At 36.7% G+C, this 19,792-nt stretch overlaps 1 protein-coding gene across 1 annotated transcript in view; it reads left to right on the forward strand.

The window, feature by feature from the left end:
* RNGTT (RNA guanylyltransferase and 5'-phosphatase) overlaps positions 1-19,792 on the forward strand; it is a 173,417-nt gene that overhangs the window by 4,859 nt on the left and 148,766 nt on the right. The window contains exons 2-7 of the mRNA XM_010565702.1: positions 2,502-2,605; positions 2,736-2,824; positions 5,856-5,931; positions 9,117-9,366; positions 16,008-16,117; positions 16,957-17,058. Of these exons, the coding sequence (XP_010564004.1) occupies positions 2,502-2,605; positions 2,736-2,824; positions 5,856-5,931; positions 9,117-9,366; positions 16,008-16,117; positions 16,957-17,058 (731 nt within the window). The remainder of the gene's footprint in view (positions 1-2,501; positions 2,606-2,735; positions 2,825-5,855; positions 5,932-9,116; positions 9,367-16,007; positions 16,118-16,956; positions 17,059-19,792) is intronic.

Consider the following 19,792-nt stretch of genomic DNA (forward strand, 5'->3'; position numbering starts at 1 on the left):
AGTGTTACCTTTTAATCTGTCTTCAGGCTATTATTAAAGGTTGTTTTCCTCAGGGTTCTTTTTCCCTTTCTCCAGATTGTTAGATGATACAGTATTTTTTTCAGGAGTAATTCACATTTTGGAATGTCTTCTTTCTTACTAGACTGGAACTGAATGAAAAAACCGTTACTTTAAAATGATGTTTTCATTAAATCTTAATCTTACTTTGAAAATATTTTTCCCCTTAGCTGAGGACATCTTGGAAGCGTTAACACCTAACCTCATATTGTATGTAAAAGAATAGGTTATCAAGCTGAGCTATGTAGAAGTTGGGGAGGAGGGTAGTTAGGCGGCCATTTATGTGGCTTCATAGTCTAGAGCTCTCTGGTGAAAACTCACCTGATTCTCATATCAGTCTTTTTTTGCCAACTCTAACCACACTGCTGATAGGGTGCAGAACACAGAGGCAGATTCTTATGCTTCTTGGGGGGCATGGCATGTTACTGGAAGATACTCTGTGGATTCCTGTACAATCACCTAGAAGTACTGGTGTTGGAATATGTCATTCTTTGACATAAACCAGTTCAAAATAACTGTTCAGTGTCATAGTGTTACGGACCTACAGTGTGTAGCACCTGGAAATTTTGTGTTGTCTTATTTGTGAATTAAGTAGTCTTTGAGATATTTGCTAAATACTGTTGAGAATGGAGGGGGAGGAAAGTAATCATTGAATTAATTGCCTTTCATATACTTCCTACAGCATTAATCACTGGCTAGTATGCTGTCAGTCTGTATGTTTAACAGCTCGGTTGACACTAAATTTTTGAAGTTTCGGGTGATGTAACATTGTTTTCAGGTGGACCCCTACTGAAGTAGCTTGTATTTCTGCAAAACACACTAATAAAAGGAAATAAAGCATTCTGAATACAATATACAAAGTTGAAGTAAACAAGGAGAAATTCAGAACTGATTTGGGTATTACACTACAAATGCTTAACACTGCTGATATAACATGATGCTTTTTAATATCTGATAAAGTATTATGAAAGTGTAGAAGTATTATAAAAGTATTATGAAAGTATATAATTAGCACTTGGAATACCATGGATAACTACCTCTGTAGATAATTGGAAATCTGTCTTTGGGGTCTACTGAACCACATATCCATGTGAAGCAGCTGTTTCTGAACTGTATTCCAGTTATAATTGGAATTTATCTTTTCTGAATTGTCTGGAAGCAGTGTTTTAATTTGTAATTCTTCCAAATGCACTGCTAAATTATTGCCAGTCTGTTGACCTTAAGGTGGATAAAACCTGATCAAAATCCTGTTTATGAGTTTGTGCTGGAGTATTAAATATATTGAAGATGAAGTGTTCTTCTGTGTTTTTGCATGCATAACATGCTTCAGTGTTAATGTATTTTTAAGTGCACTATTGATGTATCTTTAAAAAAGACAAAGCTATAGAACAAGAATTTTGCTAAACTACCACTCTTAAAATGCCTTTTAAAAAGACATCTGGTTTCATGGTGAGGATCCTACTTGAAAGCATGACATTCAGCATTTTGACCAAAAGCAATTACTTGCACTTATAAGGCAGGAAACCAGGAATACCTTCAGTACACAGGTGTGTTAGTGAGCTGGTTTTGCACAGTAATACTGGGAGGTTTATGGTTGGTGGAAATTTTGTTTAGACCAAGGATCAGTAGGATGCACTTTGCTGATGTTCTCTGTGTTGGATGCCACCTAGTGGTATTTCTGCTTTCCATCTTGCTTTTTAAAAACAATAACTTCCACAAGGCTGCTTTAAAAGACCTATTTTACAGCTATAAAAATCAAAGACTAAAAAAGTTCGTTCCTGCACAAGGGGATGCGTTAGGGTAGAGTGGGCAAGGGAGCCTGAATTAGGTACATCCTAACATCTGAGTGGTTGACACTGCCAGCTTACTTACTGACAGCATCTTTGAAGATTTCAAGTTGTTTCACTTATTAGCTTTGAATAAAATGTTTCTGAGATTTTAAAGGAATTTTGGTTTAAATTTGAAAATGTGTTCATTTGGTTTGCATTCTAATGGATGGGTAAATTGAGTTATTTTTTCTGAGAGTATACTTACATATAAGTCTCAGTAGTTAATTTTTCTTATGGTACTTCTGCTGTGCTAGTGTTTAATATTGTTCTACCTAAAGTGTAAGAGCACCTGATTTTACCTTATTTGTCTTTTAACATGTTAAAATAATTCTTTATCAGGTACTTTCCTGCTGTTAGCAGATCTTTCCTATTTAGAAACATTGAGGGGAACAAACTGAAGTTTTTGAATTGATGGCTAGTGCTTATCAGACACCAGCTTTCACAGAGAAACACAGATGACTGTGATGGTGGTAAAATATAGATTTTTGTGAACAAATGCAATATTTAAGAATTTTTGAACTTGCAACTGTAGATTGCTTTTAATTTGGATATTATTAGCCATTGAGTGTTTATGCACTGATATTTGAACCATATATATGTTTACTTTTTTTTAAGGTTAAAATGGGTTTACTGGTAGACTTGACCAACACCACTAGATTCTATGACAGGAATGATATAGAGAAAGAGGGGATTAAATATATAAAGCTCCAGTGTAAAGGGTAAGTTGTCTGCATTTTTTTAATATTTAGCTTTTCATTTGAAAGATCACACTGAAGTAATTAATCTTTTTCTTTATCTCTTCTCCTTCCCCTAGCTGTCTCCTAATCTGTGTGTTCTTGTGTTTTTCAGGCATGGTGAGTGCCCTACACCTGAGAATACAGAAACATTTATCCGTGTATGTGAACACTTCAGTGATAAGAACCCCTCAGAGCTTATAGGTATGTCTTCTTATATCCATTATATCCATCTTATATCTATCATTAGTTTTTACTGTTAATTTATTTCATATTTACTCATAACTGCAGCCTCTTATTCTTAAAAATCTAAGCAAAGGAATTTTCTCAGTATTGTTGATGACTGATCCCACTCACTCTCATTTAGCAGTTCCTCATTTTTCACTCTCCTTTTGCAGTTCCTCCACTTGGTCCACCAACAGTATTTCAGAACCTGAAATATTGTTATGGTCAGCAATTTATATGGTGCATGGATAGCATGGTGATACCCTATAAATAGCAGACCCATTTAACTGGTATTTCATCTTTTAAAATGCCATTTTTAGTGTTGAGTCACTTTTTGACTTCTATGAATTTTGGAATGTTCTTCCATTATTTAGATTGTTTCACCTCTATGGGAAAAAAAAGCCAATTAGAAAGAGTCAGGAAGAAAGTCATGTGTTGACCACAGGTTTAGGCTTTCATAGTAAAAGAGAAATATTGAGATTTTCCATTTCACTTCCATGAATTGCTGAAAAGTTGTTTCTGGTTCTGGACACTTGTTTCCTCTGACAGAGCATCAGAGGGACTGGTGTGGAGGATGTTTTTATCAAAAGCGAAAGCAGTCTGCAGCAGTGATAGTACTGCACCCTGTGTGATCTTTCCCTTCCAAGCTGTTGGTCTCATTGCTGAAATGCTTCTTATCTTTGTCTTGTGTATAAAATTATTGACTTAACTTTCCTGGTAGCAGTAACAGCTGCAGGACTTATCAATAACGATTGTGTGCAATTTCATTTCCAATGTCAAGATTAGATATGAAAAGGGACTGAAATGTGAATAGTGAACAAAATTTTCTATTCAGCTAGAACAATATAGGATGGAAACGAGTTTTGCAACTTGAAGGACTGGAGTATGCCTGCCAACCTTAAGGAAACAAAATGCAAAAAATTTCTTAAGCAGAAAACAAAGGAGAAATGATTGCTGGGAACAAATTCTGTAAGGAAGCTAAAATTCATTTCATTTGATGAAAGTTACACTGCTTTTAATATTATTAAAAGGTTAGAATGGATGAATCTAAGAAATTCGTCGTAGTTTTTGCCTTGCTTTATTAAGAATGGAAGCTTGGTGGGGCAGCCGACCCTGATACAGTTGATACATATTTCTGTTTACCCATATAAAGTTTCTGGTTTTTATCAGAAGTATCAAAGTCTACTCTTTGTAGGCATTTTTTGGATCTCCAGTAAAAAAATATAAAATACTTGTAGTGGGAGCATATAGAAAAAAGATAGATATTCACGTTTTGTCTGAAAAAGCATCAAGTGAATTGTTGCTAAACTTACTTTACTAATTATGGTAGAGAAGTAAGAAAATCAGTAAAAGCTTAAGTGACTTGCTTCATGGTGTCAGGTGCCGGGTCCTGCACTTGGGTCACAACAACCCCATGCGGTGCTACAGGCTTGGGGAAGAGGGGCTGGAAAAGGACCTGGGGGTGCTGGTCGACAGCCGACTGGATATGAGCCGGCAGTGTGCCCAGGTGGCCAAGAAGGCCAACGGCATCCTGGCCTGTGTCAGAAGTAGTGTGGCCAGCAGGAGCAGGGAGGTGATCGTCCCCTGTACTGGGCACTGGTGAGGCTGCCCCTCTAGTCCTGTGTTCAGTTTTGGGCCCCTCACTACAGGAAAGACATGGAGGTGCTGGAGTGTGTCCAGAGAAGGGCAACCAAGCTGGTGAGGGGCCTGGAGCACAAGTCCTGTGAGGAGCGGCTGAGGGAACTGGGGTTGTTTAGTCTGGAGAAAAGGAGGCTGAGGGGAGACCTCATCGCTCTCTACAACTACCTGAAAGGAGGCTGTAGTGAGGTGGGGGTCAGTCTCTTCTGTCAAGTAACTAGTGATAGGATGAGAGGAAATGGCCTCAAGTTGTGCCAGGAGAGGTTTAGATTGGATATTAGGAAAAATTTCTTCACCAAAAGGGTTGTCAAGCATCAGAACAGGCTGCCCAGGGAAGTGGTGGAGTCACCACCCCTGGAGGTATTTAAAAGACGTGTAGATGTGGTGCTTAGGGACATGGTTTAGTGGTGGACTTGGCAGTGCTAGGTTAGCGGTTGGACTTGGTGGTCTTAAAGGTCTTTTCCAACCTAAACGATTCTGTGATTCTATGGTCACAACTGAAAAATATGTTAATAATAAGCATAATTGTGTTTAGTGTTAGTGGGAACTTTAATACTCAGAGATTTATAATTTAAAATGTAGTATGAGGAAGAGGCAACATCCTGCCTGAATCTGACATTTTTAGTAGCACAAATTTTCAGACTGGTTTATCACTAGATGGTGCTGTTGCCTTGAGAGAAAAAAGTTCCGATGCATTTGACTCTTCCCTCCTTTCACTGGGGATGAAATCAGTAAAATAGAGGCTGAAGACTTAATTCTTTTTTTCTTACATTGAAAAGATAAGTAATTCAAGGTAATTACACTGTTATATAGTTTTCTTTTTGTAGTTTGTTGGTTTTTTTGTTTTTTTTTTTTTTTTTTCAAAATTAGTGTCTGGTCTTAGCATGGTAACAGCAAATTTGAAATAGAATTGTGGTCTATTGACACCACTTTCAAGTTTGTGGTAAGGTAATCTGGATATGATTTTTATGCCTGATGGTGTGAAATGAATGTAATGCTTGCTAAATTCGCTAAAAGTACGATTATTGAAATTGATTGTATTGTCTCCTAATAAGCATTTGAGCAGTCATAAAAAAATACTTTGAATCTTATCTGTATTAGCCATTATGTCAGTTGCATTAAGTTAGTGCTCTTGAGTTGGGATGAACTGAAGCATCCTGTACTCCTGTTGCTAATAATTTGCAGAAATACTGTAATAAATTGCTTTTTAGGCTTATGTGCCTTATGTGACCTGGGCTGCCTTGATGGGAAGGGAGATAACTCTTTAATGTTAATGATGAAGGTAGAAGGATCCAAACACACACATGTGAAACTAAAACATGTTTGTTAAAACTACTTGGAAATGATGATGTCCTTTTCTTGTGTTGTCTAGGTGTCCATTGCACACATGGTTTCAATAGAACTGGATTTCTGATCTGTGCCTTTTTGGTCGAGAAATTGGACTGGAGGTAACTTTGAATGTTAATACCTAGGGATTTGTGGAGAGTGACCAAAGGCCTCTTCAGTATGTTTCATTCATGGTCCTGACAGCTATCCTAATGTATTCACTGTTTGTTATTTTAAAACTGCCTACTAATCTTGACCAAACAACCAATATTAACATTATTCATATCATCCCTTGGTAGCTTAGCCTGTTTCAGTCAAGCTTTCCAGAAGTCAGCTGTACCTGCTGTGTGTGGGCTTTTAGGAGTGTATATATTGTACTGTGTCCCTTCCCCGTGACACAGCCCACATTTTGAGTAAGAATGTAGAGATCAGAGATGCCTGAAAGGTTTATTTCCCTTACTTTTTAATCTTTTTCATGTAGGTTTGCATGTAGGCTTTTTCTGTTGTTTTTTTTTTTTGAGTTCTGAAGAGATTAGCTAGAGCAAAGCAGAGTGAAATAATTGCTTTTGAAGGGTTGAGGGGAGACCAAGTCCTTGTTTCCAACTTGTTTGACTAAAGTCTACAGCATGCTTCTATACAGACTCACTGGGTTTTTGTGATTTAAAAATGCTGGTGCCTTCATAAAGAGTAGTGATCTTTTTCAAATAACGTTAGTGTACAAAAAAAAAATTTCCTGTACCATGCTGGTGGGCATGACTTTTGCATGTTTGGTAGTGTTCACGAAACACTATTTCCTTGCTGATGGGGTCCCATGCAAAGCATGTTTCTTAACAAGCCCCTTAAGCATTCTGATGATATTTCTTGTATGGTCCTGTAACTGAAGAAAATTCTACTCCTTTTGCAGGATTTTCTTATGTCTGGACGTAACAGTTATTTGGTGCTTAGCATGTATGTGCAAACTGTTTGCAAAGAACTAGGTCATAGTTGTCTGGAATAAAGACATTGGCGTAATGGAGACAGAACACCATTAGTAGTGGGTGGCTGAGTCTTGGCAGAATCTTAGCTGAGTATAGGAAGTAGATATGGATACAAATATCTTTATAGTATGATGCTAGTTGTTCCTATGAAATAGCAAATTTATATGCTTTTAATCTAACAATTTAAAAGCAGCATGCAATAATTAGACTCAGAATTGGTCCTTTGTTCTGAAGAGGAAATACACTTGAATCTTATTTGAATCTCCTGCTTTTATGCATCGTCTCTTTATTTTCAAACCTCTGTGGGAAAAGCCTTAAAACTTAACAGCCATGTCTTTCTTTTTTTTTTTTTTCTCTTCATTCAGGTAGTTAATTTTATCAAGTGTGTTCATCTCTGTCAGATTTTTTAAGAGAGCACCCAGATATCACCTGATAGGGAAAAATGTCCACAGCTAAAGAATGAATTTTGGCAAGGTGCTAGTTAATGCTAAGCATTGTATCAAGATAAATCCAATTTGCTGTATCATTCCTTAAAATAAGGCACTGTTATTTGCTGATGAGAAAATAAGATTTTCCTGATGGAAAAATCCATCCATATTCATTCCTTAAGCATATGATATAGGAGCGCTGCTGATGTATTTTGAACACTGAGATGTATTTTATAGTTAGTTTAAAGAAGGGTCATCCAGACTAAAAGCTCTTCAGCTAGTGATCAGAAACCTTACTTGACTCGCTTTTTCACAACTAATTTTTCTCAAAGACTGCTATGTTTCTAGAACTTGCAAAATATGTTTTCTTTCAGCTGGATTTCTGTGCTTGAAGTCTGTGCTGCCTCTTCTGGTTTTCATTGCCATCTATTCCAGAATAGCACAGAGTTCTTCTAATATCATCAGAGACAAATTTGAGTGTCTTTCAGGCCCCATCCCTTTTGGTTTGGCTTGTCCTTTCACTGGCATTGATTACAGAAGATGTGAAACAATTTAAGAAAGATACCAAAATAAAAAATGTCTTGTGAGGAAGAAATCAGGAGTCTTAGAAAACAGAATGGGGAAGAAAGCTCCTTCCAAATAACTCGGATTCTTAAACTGTCATTTCTGAGATCTGATGACCGACCATCTGATAGTCTCACTCTGGAAAATGTTTTGTTTTCTTCTCTTGCCAAAGATCAGAAGAGAGAACCAAACTTACTGGTTCTTAGGAAGTGTTTCTGTCTATTCTGGGAAATGTGCCTCATAAAGTTCTCAGGCTCCTTCCCATACTGTACAGATCAGACAAAAAAATGCCTTTTGTATTTAAATTCTTTTTTCCATTTTAGCTATATGTTTTCCTTGTTCCAGTGACAGGCTATTTTCTTATCTGAAAAAAATTATTTTTGCGGCGTGTAATATGTGCTTTTGTTCCAGCTTTAAGGTAAGTGCTTGTCAAGAAGCCTAACAGGGATACATACCTTTTGTGATTTCTCCTCTCTTTTGCATAGCAAGATTTCTAAATGTTGGTGCATGGAGCATTACTGCTCCACCACAGTCATGATAAATTGAAGACAGAATTATTAACAGAATGATTTCTGTTAAACATTTTCATAGGATCTATGAAAACAGCAACAATAAAACCCTTGTGCTGTGCTCACTGTTATATATTTTGGAGTGCTTTCCAGTTGGCTAGTAAAGGTGCATGACTGTTAGTTTTGGTTTCTAATTTTTTTGTGATCCAATCTCCAGTTTATTAAAGCACTTAAGATTAAGTGTTGGCTGCATAGTAAAAGGCTTCTGAATTACAGTTCTTTATGAGAAACTTCTGGAAAGAGAAGTAATTTCAAAAGATTAGGATGCTTTTTCCCCACTGTGATAGCAAAACCTCCAATGAAAGGAAAGATAATTCTTAGGGGAAAAACGTGGCCATATTTGAATTTCAACACTTGCATTTTTCTTCATTAAGTTTGTTCATCTTTTTCTTTGTTTTTTTTTGTCTTAGTTCAGTCTTTAAGTACTTACCTACGTGTCAGCCATTCCTTTTCTGCAGCAATAATAAAGTTTTACTTAGGTGACCAGCAGACCACTATTAGCTACAATAAGGAGATGAAGCTGTGCAAGCTGCAGTTACTTCTGAGAACGTACACAGTACTTACGTAATTATGCACACTCTTGTGCAAGAGCAACTGCTGCCAGGCTGATCCAAGCATGATGTTTCAAATATAGTTAATTTTTTTGTAATTACCAGTTTGGAATTTGTTTTAATTCTCCATCCCAATAAATCTTATGTTTGTTAAGGTATAATATGACTAAACCATGTAAATTAAGCATCCAGAGTAATTTTAAATTTTTATTTGACAGTATTGAGGCTGCTGTGGCTACTTTTGCTCAGGCTAGACCACCAGGTATTTATAAAGGTGACTATCTGAAGGAATTATTTCGTCGTTACGGAGATGAAGATGATGCACCGTCACCACCTGAGCTACCAGAATGGTGCTTTGATGATGATGAAGAGGAGGATGATGATAATGGTAAAACAGGAGGCCAAGAATCAGAACCTGGATCATCAAGCTCTTCCTTTGGCAAGAGAAGAAAAGAACGCCTAAAACTGGTATTTTTGATTAAGAACTTAATATTCTAATTGCTAAACTTAATTTCATAAACTCATAGTCATCAGTTACTACATAATACATGCTATAGAAGTGTCAGTGCTCTTGCAAGTGAGGACTGGTAGTATTGTCTCTAACCAGGAAAAACTGGTAGATTCATTGCAAGCTTTCTTATGTTTCCTATATGAACCTTGAACTTTAACATTCAACACCTCAACTATTCCAGTTGTAAAAATGACTTAATATTTTTCTAATCTAACTTTTATTTTTTAAGTTTGAGTTGAGATAGTAAAGTGCTCTTTAATATTCACTTTGTCTTTAGAGCTGAAATGTTATAGGGGGTGTGTGTAAACAATTTTTACTTTTTTTTTTTTTGTAGCCATGTGGATGAAATTCAGAGTTAAAAAAATTCAGCGCTCATTTTGGTAAATATTCTTAATTTTGGAACTTTTGGAGAGTTGAGAATTGAATTACAAAAAGCAATAGAAGCTTAAAAATTCCAAGACAGCTTTGAAGTTATATTTTGTTGAAAGCTGGTTTAACTGTATAATGTTAAGAAATATGGCTGATCACTTATTGTGATTATTTTGACATACATCTGCATAATTCTGATGAAATAAGTTACTGTAGTTACCATAGTACAGAACTAATACTCAAGTACAAAGAATATACTTGTATCATCTGAAGACTAATGGTTCAGTTCTCTCCAAATTCCTGACTTTTTTTTTTTTATTTGTAGATAAAGTAAGGGAGAATGTTGCTGAGTGCAAAAATAGATTCAGTTCTTTTTGCATAATACTGAATTATTTTACTTGTGTGCTGAGGTGTGTTTGTTTGCAAACACTTGGAAATCCTTATATGAAATATGCTGCAAAAATGTATTTTGTTGTTACTGCAGCGGCTCAACATGGTTTACAGATGGAAGAAGTTAGCCTGAAAGGAATACAAAATCTAGTCCAAAGAAGCAAGATGAACTTTGAAAACTTTCAAATAGCCCATCAGCTGGAATAAAAAATTGCCCACACTGTAAAAATCCATAGTAAAAATATATTCAGGGTTATGATCACTTCCTCCATTAGCCTTGCAGTAAAACATTGATAACTAAAAAAATTTATTTGGGCTGGAACCTCAAAACTGTTTTTTTGACTTGCCTTTTGATGCATTAGCAAATGTGGTGTGATGGTGAGGTCCAATGACAGCCTCTTTTCAGCAAGTATAAAATTAAACTGCTCTGTTTAACAGGTATCATGATACTGGCTTTCCAGGCTTTTTCTTATCTGCCACCATAGTTTTTTTGAAAGCTGGAAGCTAAATTATACGAATAAGCATATTAATAACTAAAAGTTAATTATGAGTTAAAGAATTTATGAAAGAAAGAATCATCTAGTTAATATGCATATTCGTATAATTCAGTTTTGCAGCTCTGGAGGAACATTCTTTGACATGAAGAGGAGGAACGGGCAGAATTCTTTACCATGGTTCTTGGCTGGCAGATTGGACTGCTTCTTAACTCAGTAGAGATGGATACAATCTATTTGTGATTCCTTGTAAATATGCCATCTACAGGGGGAATGATTATCAGGTAAATACCTCTTGCTCAGATTTTCTTATTTTACTGTCTAAAGGGCTAAATTTTCAGCATTATGTTGATTTTCTGCAGCAGATGTTTTCAGCCTTCTAATTTGACTCTTTCTCTAAACACCTAGGTGTAGACAGTATCAAACTAGAGGTGGCAGTGGTGATAGTGGTGTTCTGAAATGTTTTAATTTTGATCCAAATCTTTGTGGGGACAGAAGAAAAGTTTAGGGATAGAGGAGGAGATGCTTTCTAGGCATCTTGCTAGGGTAATGCATAGTCAGAAGCAACTGCCAAGCTAGCCTGTGAAGTGAAGTTAGCTTGCTGTCCATTTCAGAAATTCTATCTTGGATGTGAGAAACTTCACTGCAACACCTTTCACTAAAACTTCTGTATTTTGATGTCAAAAAGTCTTGACAGCCTTTCTTTTCTATACTACAGAAACTGTGGGAACCGTTAGAACATAATGCCATTACAGTTTTCTTTGTCATCACCCAAATGTAGTTGACAGGTAACAGCAAATCTGTTTGCTGTACTCTCAGATGCTACACAGGAAATCCAAACATGTTTTGACTTTGCCATGATAACTGTAGCATCGAAGAAACATTATTAATTGACACTTAGAATCTCACTTCAGGAAAAAAAATCTTCAGGAAAGAAAGACTTGATTTTGCAAATAGGACAAGAAGTTACAATTCTGAGCCAGAACCTTCAAACTTTTCATGGGTCAGTTGGATCTTTTACTGTTTATTAAGGAATGCCATCTGTTTTAGTCCCATGTAAGCTGCATATTTCACAGGCATTACAGGATGTAATGCGTACTGCTTCTAAAATGGATGGTTACATCTCAAACAGTCTGGAAGAGATGCTGGCTGTTTATGATTTTCTCTGTGATTTTGAGTGCAAGTGTCTTGTGGTCATCTGTGAGACAGAGGGAAACCATTAAACCTCATGGCTGACATAGTTAGCAAGGGTAATATTCATTATTTAACTATCAAAGTACATTGATTCCGAATATTAGTGACTTTGTGTTTTTCTGCCTAACTCCTGTACTTATTGTTCTGCCCATGGGCATCTTGGTGGATACAAGAAAAAGATATTTTCTGATTTTGCAGCAGCATTTTATGTACTTGAATACAGGTGTCATTTCGTTTTAGCTTTCTCTTTCTCCACATTAAATGCTAATTTGTTCACTTTTTCCCTGTAGTCCATATTTTCTATACTTCTGACAATTCTTGTCATTCTTTGTATTCTGTCATGTTGACTCATGTTTTTCTGACACTATGGTGCCTGTACTTGAACACAAGCCTCTAGCTGAGGCCATCCTAGTGCTTAATAGGGAGGAATTAATTTCACATGTCTTAAGGCTAATACTTCTGTTTATATATCTCAATATAATTGAGTTTTACAAGACAGAATAATACTAATTCAGCTTTTGGTCTCTTGCTGCCTCCGTATCTTTTCCTCTAATTATCTACCAGTGTGTGTTTGTATAATTGCTTATTCCTTATTAAGTGTAGAACTTTTTTTTATACTGAATTGCACAGTATTTTTTCCAGCCCATTCTTAAAATTAAGGATAACACTGAATTCTACATCACAGTTTGTATCTCTGTTACTAAATTCACAGATGTCACCAAAATAAGAATATGCTAATAGGAAATTTAGGGAGAATAAATTAATTCTCTTATACCTAAACCAGACCCCGCAGGTCCTCCTCAATATATTCTTCCATTTTGTTAGTGAAACACTAACTCCTCTGGACCTGGTTTTGAAACAGGTCGCTCTTCTGTTTTGTAGAAGTTACATCTACCCCATGTTTTCTGAGTTCCTTTATAAGAACAAGACAAGCAAACAAAAGACAAGCCAAGACAAAAGCCAGCATTGAAAGATGTGATATTTCCTGCTTTTCCCAATTCCGTGAAGCCTGTTTCATCACCAAATCCAAATGATTAGCTGAACACCGTTGTTACTGAGTGACAGTCAGTATGATTTTGTAGTATCTTTTTTGCTTGTACATGCCTAGAGGCAGTTCTTGTGATTTGGTCCTGTATATATCTAGGTATTAAATCTAAGCTGATCAGTTTAACTCCCTGGCTTTCCCTTCCTCTCTTTTAGAAGATGCGGACTCTCTCTCTTCCTGACACGTTTTGGAACGTTTCTTGCCCTCTGGAAGGCAGTCTTTGAGCATATTAGCACTCAGTCAAGTCTGAGTAGCTGAAGATGGCTATCGCCCAGGCCTGGTGATAGCTGCTAGGGTCAGGGAGGTGTGTGTTTGGGGCTGTTCCCACTCACCGACTCCTCCAGATGGTGTTCAGGATCTGAACCAACACAAGATAATACACATTGCCGCTTCTCCTTCAGCCGAAGTGATGGGGGGAGGGATACAGTGGCAAGTGGGGAGAGCTTGCTTAGTACAGGTGGCGTGAAGATTGTGCAGAGTGTAGATACTAAGTGCATGTAGTTACCTTGGATCCATTAGGGCTTCTAACTCTTGCTTTAGTAACAGTGTTGAGGACCTGAGGTGCTCCTGCTGAGCCGAGTGCTCCAGCATCTCGGCCCTGTGTTCTCTAGTGTCCTGTTTCCATGGTGGGGTTGTTAGCTCAACAGTGGTGTAGAAAGGGCATGGATCTGGCTCAGTTTTGCCACCTTATCCAAGGAAGTGTCCTCATGAAACTTGGAGCGTTGAGTTAGCCAAGCATGGATGCCCAAGTGACTTGCCTTGTTTTCATAGTACTGTGCCTTAGCTAGTGAGTATACTTGAGGCAGATAATCCGCAAGAGACACTTTCAAATGGCAGGCACCAAATTAATGTTTATGACCTTCTTTTCTGGAAAATCTTTCCTGTTGCCTGCCTTCTGCTTTAATCTTAGCAGTTGTACTGCCATCACACTCTGCCATTATCCTGAGAAGCAAGGCAAAACCATTTTCCTTTATTTCATGGTGCTCTTAACCACTTACTTGGTATTCAGACAACATGCTGGCCAGGCATGTGTAGCTGTCTGCCTCCCTTGCCCAGTCACCTGTGTGCTGTTGCACCTGCTGGTGCCCACATAAGTAATATGGGATAAGTGCTGCACCAAAAGTCTGTGGAGCTTGAGGTAGTTAAGGTTATGAACTAGTGTATTTCTTTAGGATGTACTGTTCTCGGCACACGATTTGGCGATGCAACTGAGCCAATCTTAACTAAATGCAGGCTGTACTGAAAACTGCAGTCCTGCTTTCCCTGCACTCCTTGTGTTCCTTCTGCTTCCCTTGTGCTGGCACTAGTGCTGACTTAGCCTATGGTGAGCTAGTTTAGGATGCTAATTTGGCAGAAAATTACTAATTTATGTTGTTATTTTTGCCAACTTAGTTCCTAGACTTGCTCGAGAGTAGAGCAGTTGAGTGCCATGGTGTGTGGAAAGGGAAGGGAGCGAAAAGGCTCCTTTCATCGGTAGTATGCAGCTAGATTTGTTAAGGCAAGTTTCAAGCATTTTAGAGAACAGATATGAAACACTTTTATCTTCATTTGCAGGATTCATAGCTCAACAGATGAAACTTCATGCTTTGATCTTATTAGTCTGCATTGAGAAATTATTTGAGACGCTGTTGAAATAAGTCTGGTCGATTTGGGATCTCTATAGAAATCTTTAATTATGTAGCTTTGTAGACCTGATGGCTTTAATGTGTTCTGTTGTGCGGAATTCGTTTTTATTCCGCTTGACATCAAATTTTTTCTGGAATATACAAGTTATTTTAGAGTTTTATTTTCAGTATTGGTTTACTTATCTCTACAGGCTTTTCTGTAGCATTCAGGGTAGCACCTCCGCTTTGGTAAACTGTTTTAGATTGAGAATAAAATTATGCAAGTATATTTTTACACAAATATTTTGTTACAAACCAGCTGTTTGTGTTTTCTCTTTTGTTAAGAAGTTTGTCCTAGATCAACTGAGAACCCTTGCAGTCCGCTGCTGCATAAGTACGTTCATTCTTTCAATTGTTTTCCCTGCAGTGTAAGTTTAAGTTTTGAGACGTATAACATGGTAGATCACCTAGGTGGAGGTGAAATCCATGTAATTGAACTTCTTGTACGGGAATTACCATCTAGGCCTGATAAAATTAACATATTTAATAGAAAACCTACATCTCAAAGATTTGGAGGGAGAAAAGTAGGACTTGATGTCTTCATCTGCTGAGATTTTTGTTTAAAAAAAAACAACACCAAAAAGCTTGTGCCTAATGATGTTTCCTAGTGACTGTAGTTCACTAATTACCAAGCTACTTGTTTTATCTCACACGTTAGATCTCTACTGTTAGTGAACAGCTCTTACTTTCCATGAATCAAGGAAAGCATGGAACTGTTGGTCTAGAAATACTATATATGTATTAAAATTTTTATTTAACATTTCATAGGTCAATTTTGCCCTTAGTTTCCAGTTTACTTATTTTGAGGCCATACTTTTTGGCACACTTAAATATGGTGTCACAAAGAGTTTTGTGACCTTTAATGCACAGTGATTTGCTCCAGGCTTACAATACTGTTTAGGTTCAGATTCTCATTCACAAATAGATGTCTTACACTTCCTTATTATTGTATAATATTTTGTGTACTAAGGATGATTAGTTTGATCCCTGCAAATTCCATATGTGACCAATTTACTATTAAATACTTGATACTGATGTACTTTCTTTCTAAATAAAAAAAAATTTAGTTACAAATGAAAAATAATGACTCAAACTGATGCTGTAGCTTGACGTGGGAATTTTCTTGAGAGTACTAGCTAAACAGTGCCTATCCCTTACCATTCACCTCCTTTTAAATTTTTTTTTTATTTTTATTTTTTTATTTTTCCCGCCCTAAATAGCTCATTTCAGTTCCTGGGTTCATACTATGGCTCATCAGTGAGTTTGCTGACAAAGCTGAGCTGATGTATCGTGGTATTTGGGGGTAAATCTTTAAGGAATATTTAAGCTAGTATTGCTCTTGAGGGTCAAGTTGTAAAACCAGACAATCTTGTATTGTCATGTTCTGATCTGCTTTTATGAGGGCTTAAATACTAATTTTTAATTTTTTTTTTTTTATTTAGGGTGCAATTTTCTTGGAAGGAATAACAGTTAAATGTGTGACCCAGGTGACAACACAACCAAAGTTAGGAGGAATACAGCAAAAATGTCAGCAGTTCTGTGGATGGGAAGGGTATGAGAACATTTAGAACTTGTTTATTTATACTGTCTAGAAGTAAGTGTTATGTTTCTAGTTTTGCAGAAGGAAACAACTCATTATAAAAAGAAAAAAGGTGACTATTTTTGGATGAATTGTTTAAAAAAAAAAGCAAGCCTCAAAAACACTTGAAAGTGAAGCAGATGGGGATCTTGCATTGTACTATGAAACGGAATGATCAACTGTTGATATTAAGAAACAAGATTCTAGAACTGCTTTTCCATTGAGTTAACAATATGTTTTCAGATGAGTTGTTGCTGTTCAAATTCCAGATGTAGTCTAGTCCAGGTATTTGTGTAAAATTCAGTGCTTGCTTAAGCCATAGACTTATTTATACAGTTGCTATGACACTTCAGTATTGGGGTATAATACTTGTTTTTATAGCCAACTTGGATTTATGTCCAATGTTAATGAGAACATTGATTTTAATGTCTCAGATTCTGAACTCCTCCTTTCCAAAGCTCATGATCCAGGGAGTTGCTTACAGTGCTTCCTAACTTGCTGATGCTTATAGTTCTTCTAGTGCTTGTAATTTTGAATTCAAATATCTCTTCCTCCAAAGTTAAAAATTTGAAGTTCCACATAATTTAGTGTTTTGTCATAAACAAATACCCTTCTTCTTATCAGATAGGCATTTGATTCCTCTTGCAAAATACCTTATTGGAGAAGATGTTCTAACTCAAAGTTAACCTTGCAGCAAGTCTGGTACAACATGTGACTTCAGTCTAATGTAAAAAATGCATTGCCTTGTGTGACTATTTATTGCAGAACATTAATAAACATGGTTCGGTTTTTGTTTTTGTTTTTTTTTTTAGGTCTGGATTCCCTGGAGCACAGCCTGTTTCTATGGACAAGCAAAATATTAAATTTTTGGAGCAGAAGCCATACAAAGTTAGCTGGAAAGCAGACGGCACTCGGTAAGTTCATTTTAAATGAAAAAGAAACACACAGTAAATTGGGTAGATGGTTTGTATTTTCTCGGGAAAGTGAATTCACTTGTACAAAGGACAAAGCATGTTCTAACAACAAAACTGACTCCAGAGATTAATTTTTTTGCTGCCTAGTTACCCAACATTTGCTGAAGTTCGTGGCCAAGTTTCTTTTTAGCAGCTGTTCTTGCAGACTGACTGTTAAATGCATGTACTTTTATTCTTCTCCATAACCCTTGCCTGTCTGTCAGCCAAGACTTGCCACCAAGGTCTTAGAATAATCTTAGATAACAGTAAGAGTTTGTTAAGCTAAAGAATTTATTTATAAAAGCTAAATTAAAACTTCTAGTTGATCCTTCAGAAGCTGGCTAGTATTGGAAATTTCATAGTTTTTTTTTTTTTATTTGTACTGTGATCCTTTGTTCAAGCTTGTAGTTCTGGTCAGCCAAAGAGTCAATAGTTTCATCTTCCCTCACCAGTTCTCTCACGTTCATTGCAGGGGTGACTTTTTTTTCTAACAGACTACAACCTGATTGGATTGATGTGTTGAACCTCTTCAGTGTTGTTATTTCTGGTTTGAAATGCGTCCTTGTATTTTATTTCTCCAGTATTCTCATGCTAGTATTTCAAAGTAGGAGAAATGCCATACATCATCAAATAGAGAACGGCAAAACACTTTCTTTTCTCTGATCATAACTGGTTATAGATCAGTCTTAACTCCATGAAACTCAGTTGTCTAAAGATGTGCATCTGGTATCATTGGGTATCCTTTCATTGCTTTGTCTTGTGTGAAAAAGCCATGTCCCACAGGGTCTCTTGCCTCTACACCCAGCAGCGAGGATGAGGTATAGAAAGTATTTGCTATTCACACTGAAATAAACCCCTAAATGTTAGGTGCCCCATTTCCTTGTACTCTTGCAAAGAGGTACTGTGGCTCTTCATGCAAACAAATCTTTCCCAAGTAAAATTCCAAACCTCCAAAATCATACTTTTTTTCATAGGACTGAATATTTTTAATAGGTTGGAACATTTGTGAAATTACAACCATTTTTTGAGGTTTTAAAGTCATCATCAATGGGGATTGATACTATAACCTTCTGTTTGTCTTCAGTATTTCTGGTTTCAAAACTAAAATCAAGAATCCCAGATATTAGTGGAAATGGTTTTAACCTATACTACTCACAGCATTCAGATCACAATCTTCCATTTTGTTGTGGGCACTATCTTGAGGTAATTAATAATGTAATTTCTTACATCATAGTCAATAGTGTCTCAGTAACAGGAAGAATTTGTGTGACACATTCATTTCAATAGCTTGATTTTTATTTCTAAAAGATGTTCTTTACATACAGTAGCATTTAAGCAATTGTAATCTGTGCTAAGTGGAATGACTTTAGTTTTTATTCACTTAGAACAAATGAATAGATTTTTAACCTGCTTTAACTTGATCAGAAAAAGTGCAATTACAATGAATGTAGACATGATAAGAGGAGGACTGTTATGCTCATCTGTGCATGGCGCTTTAGACTAGTGAAAGAGTGCAGTGTTCACGTGTACAAGTTAGAAAGCATCAGTTGTGTGGATGAAATGTACGCTTTCAAAAACAGGAGGTAAGAATTTTTGTTTTCAGACTGGAGAAGTTAAAATACTGGTTTTGTGTATAGATATGGGCAAAAGAAGTTTTGTTTTAGCAGTGCAATGGAAAGAATTCTCCCTTCCATGTGCTGAGATAAAGTTTTGATACTAAATAAACAAGCAGTGTAGACTGTCTTCTAAAGTTTGCCTTGCATTCTTTATTTTGTTAGGTTTGTTATCTTTAGTAATAGAAGGGAGTATCCTAGATAATGAAAAGCCTGGAAAATATGGGGAATTGGGTGTCTTATGAGAATTACCAAGTGGCTCCACATGGAGTCAGTCAGGATTCAGCACAATTCAGCCAGAACTAAGCTGACTCCTATTAAAAAAAACAAAACAAAACAAACAACCTTCAGGTGTCTCTCATCTGTGGAGTTTGTACTTCAAGGGTTTACTAGCTCAGGCAGGGCATGGTGTGAAAACAAAGTAAGCTTGCAGTCAGTATGGCATGCAAGTATTAAGAAATGGGTGGGAATATTTGGCTTATTAACATTGGCTGGCTGTATGCACAAGCACTTGGGTAATGCGATGCAGGCGTTCTCAGGGTGCGAGGTTACAGAAAATGGTGTTGGGAGATCCAGGCTTATTCTCAGAGCAGTACAGCACACTCAAAAGCTGCCCAGCCTAAAAAAGTAAACTCAGCCAACCTAAACTGACCATGCAGAGAGCCAAATGGGAGTCTTTGCATTTATTGTGCCTTTAATCCACATTCCAGATATATTGCCCATGGGCTTGACTTGTATAACTATGAAAATATGTCTACAAAGTATTAATGTCCTGTGCAGCTCAGATACTGGTAATCCTTGCCTTTTTTCACAGCTTAGTCCTTGAGGAAGCCTTTGTTTTAGGGATTGGTTTACACTAGTATTTTAGTATGTATTAAAGGCAGTTTATGGAAATGTTTTCATATAATTTCAGCCTGTTGCTTCAAGAAATAGTAATAGCAGAAAGTAATCCTGTTATTAAAATAATTTCTTTACAGAAGGCCATTTGATATTAAAATAAAAAATTGCTTCATCTGCAGAGTCCCTAGTGTGCGTCGCTGCTGAAGAATAATCTGTTCAAAACTGTGGGTCATTAGCTAGTA

The sequence above is a fragment of the Haliaeetus leucocephalus genome, unplaced genomic scaffold (genome assembly GCF_000737465.1).
Source record: "Haliaeetus leucocephalus isolate CR32 unplaced genomic scaffold, Haliaeetus_leucocephalus-4.0 Scaffold195, whole genome shotgun sequence".
In the NCBI taxonomy this organism is placed as follows: Eukaryota; Metazoa; Chordata; class Aves; order Accipitriformes; family Accipitridae; genus Haliaeetus; species Haliaeetus leucocephalus.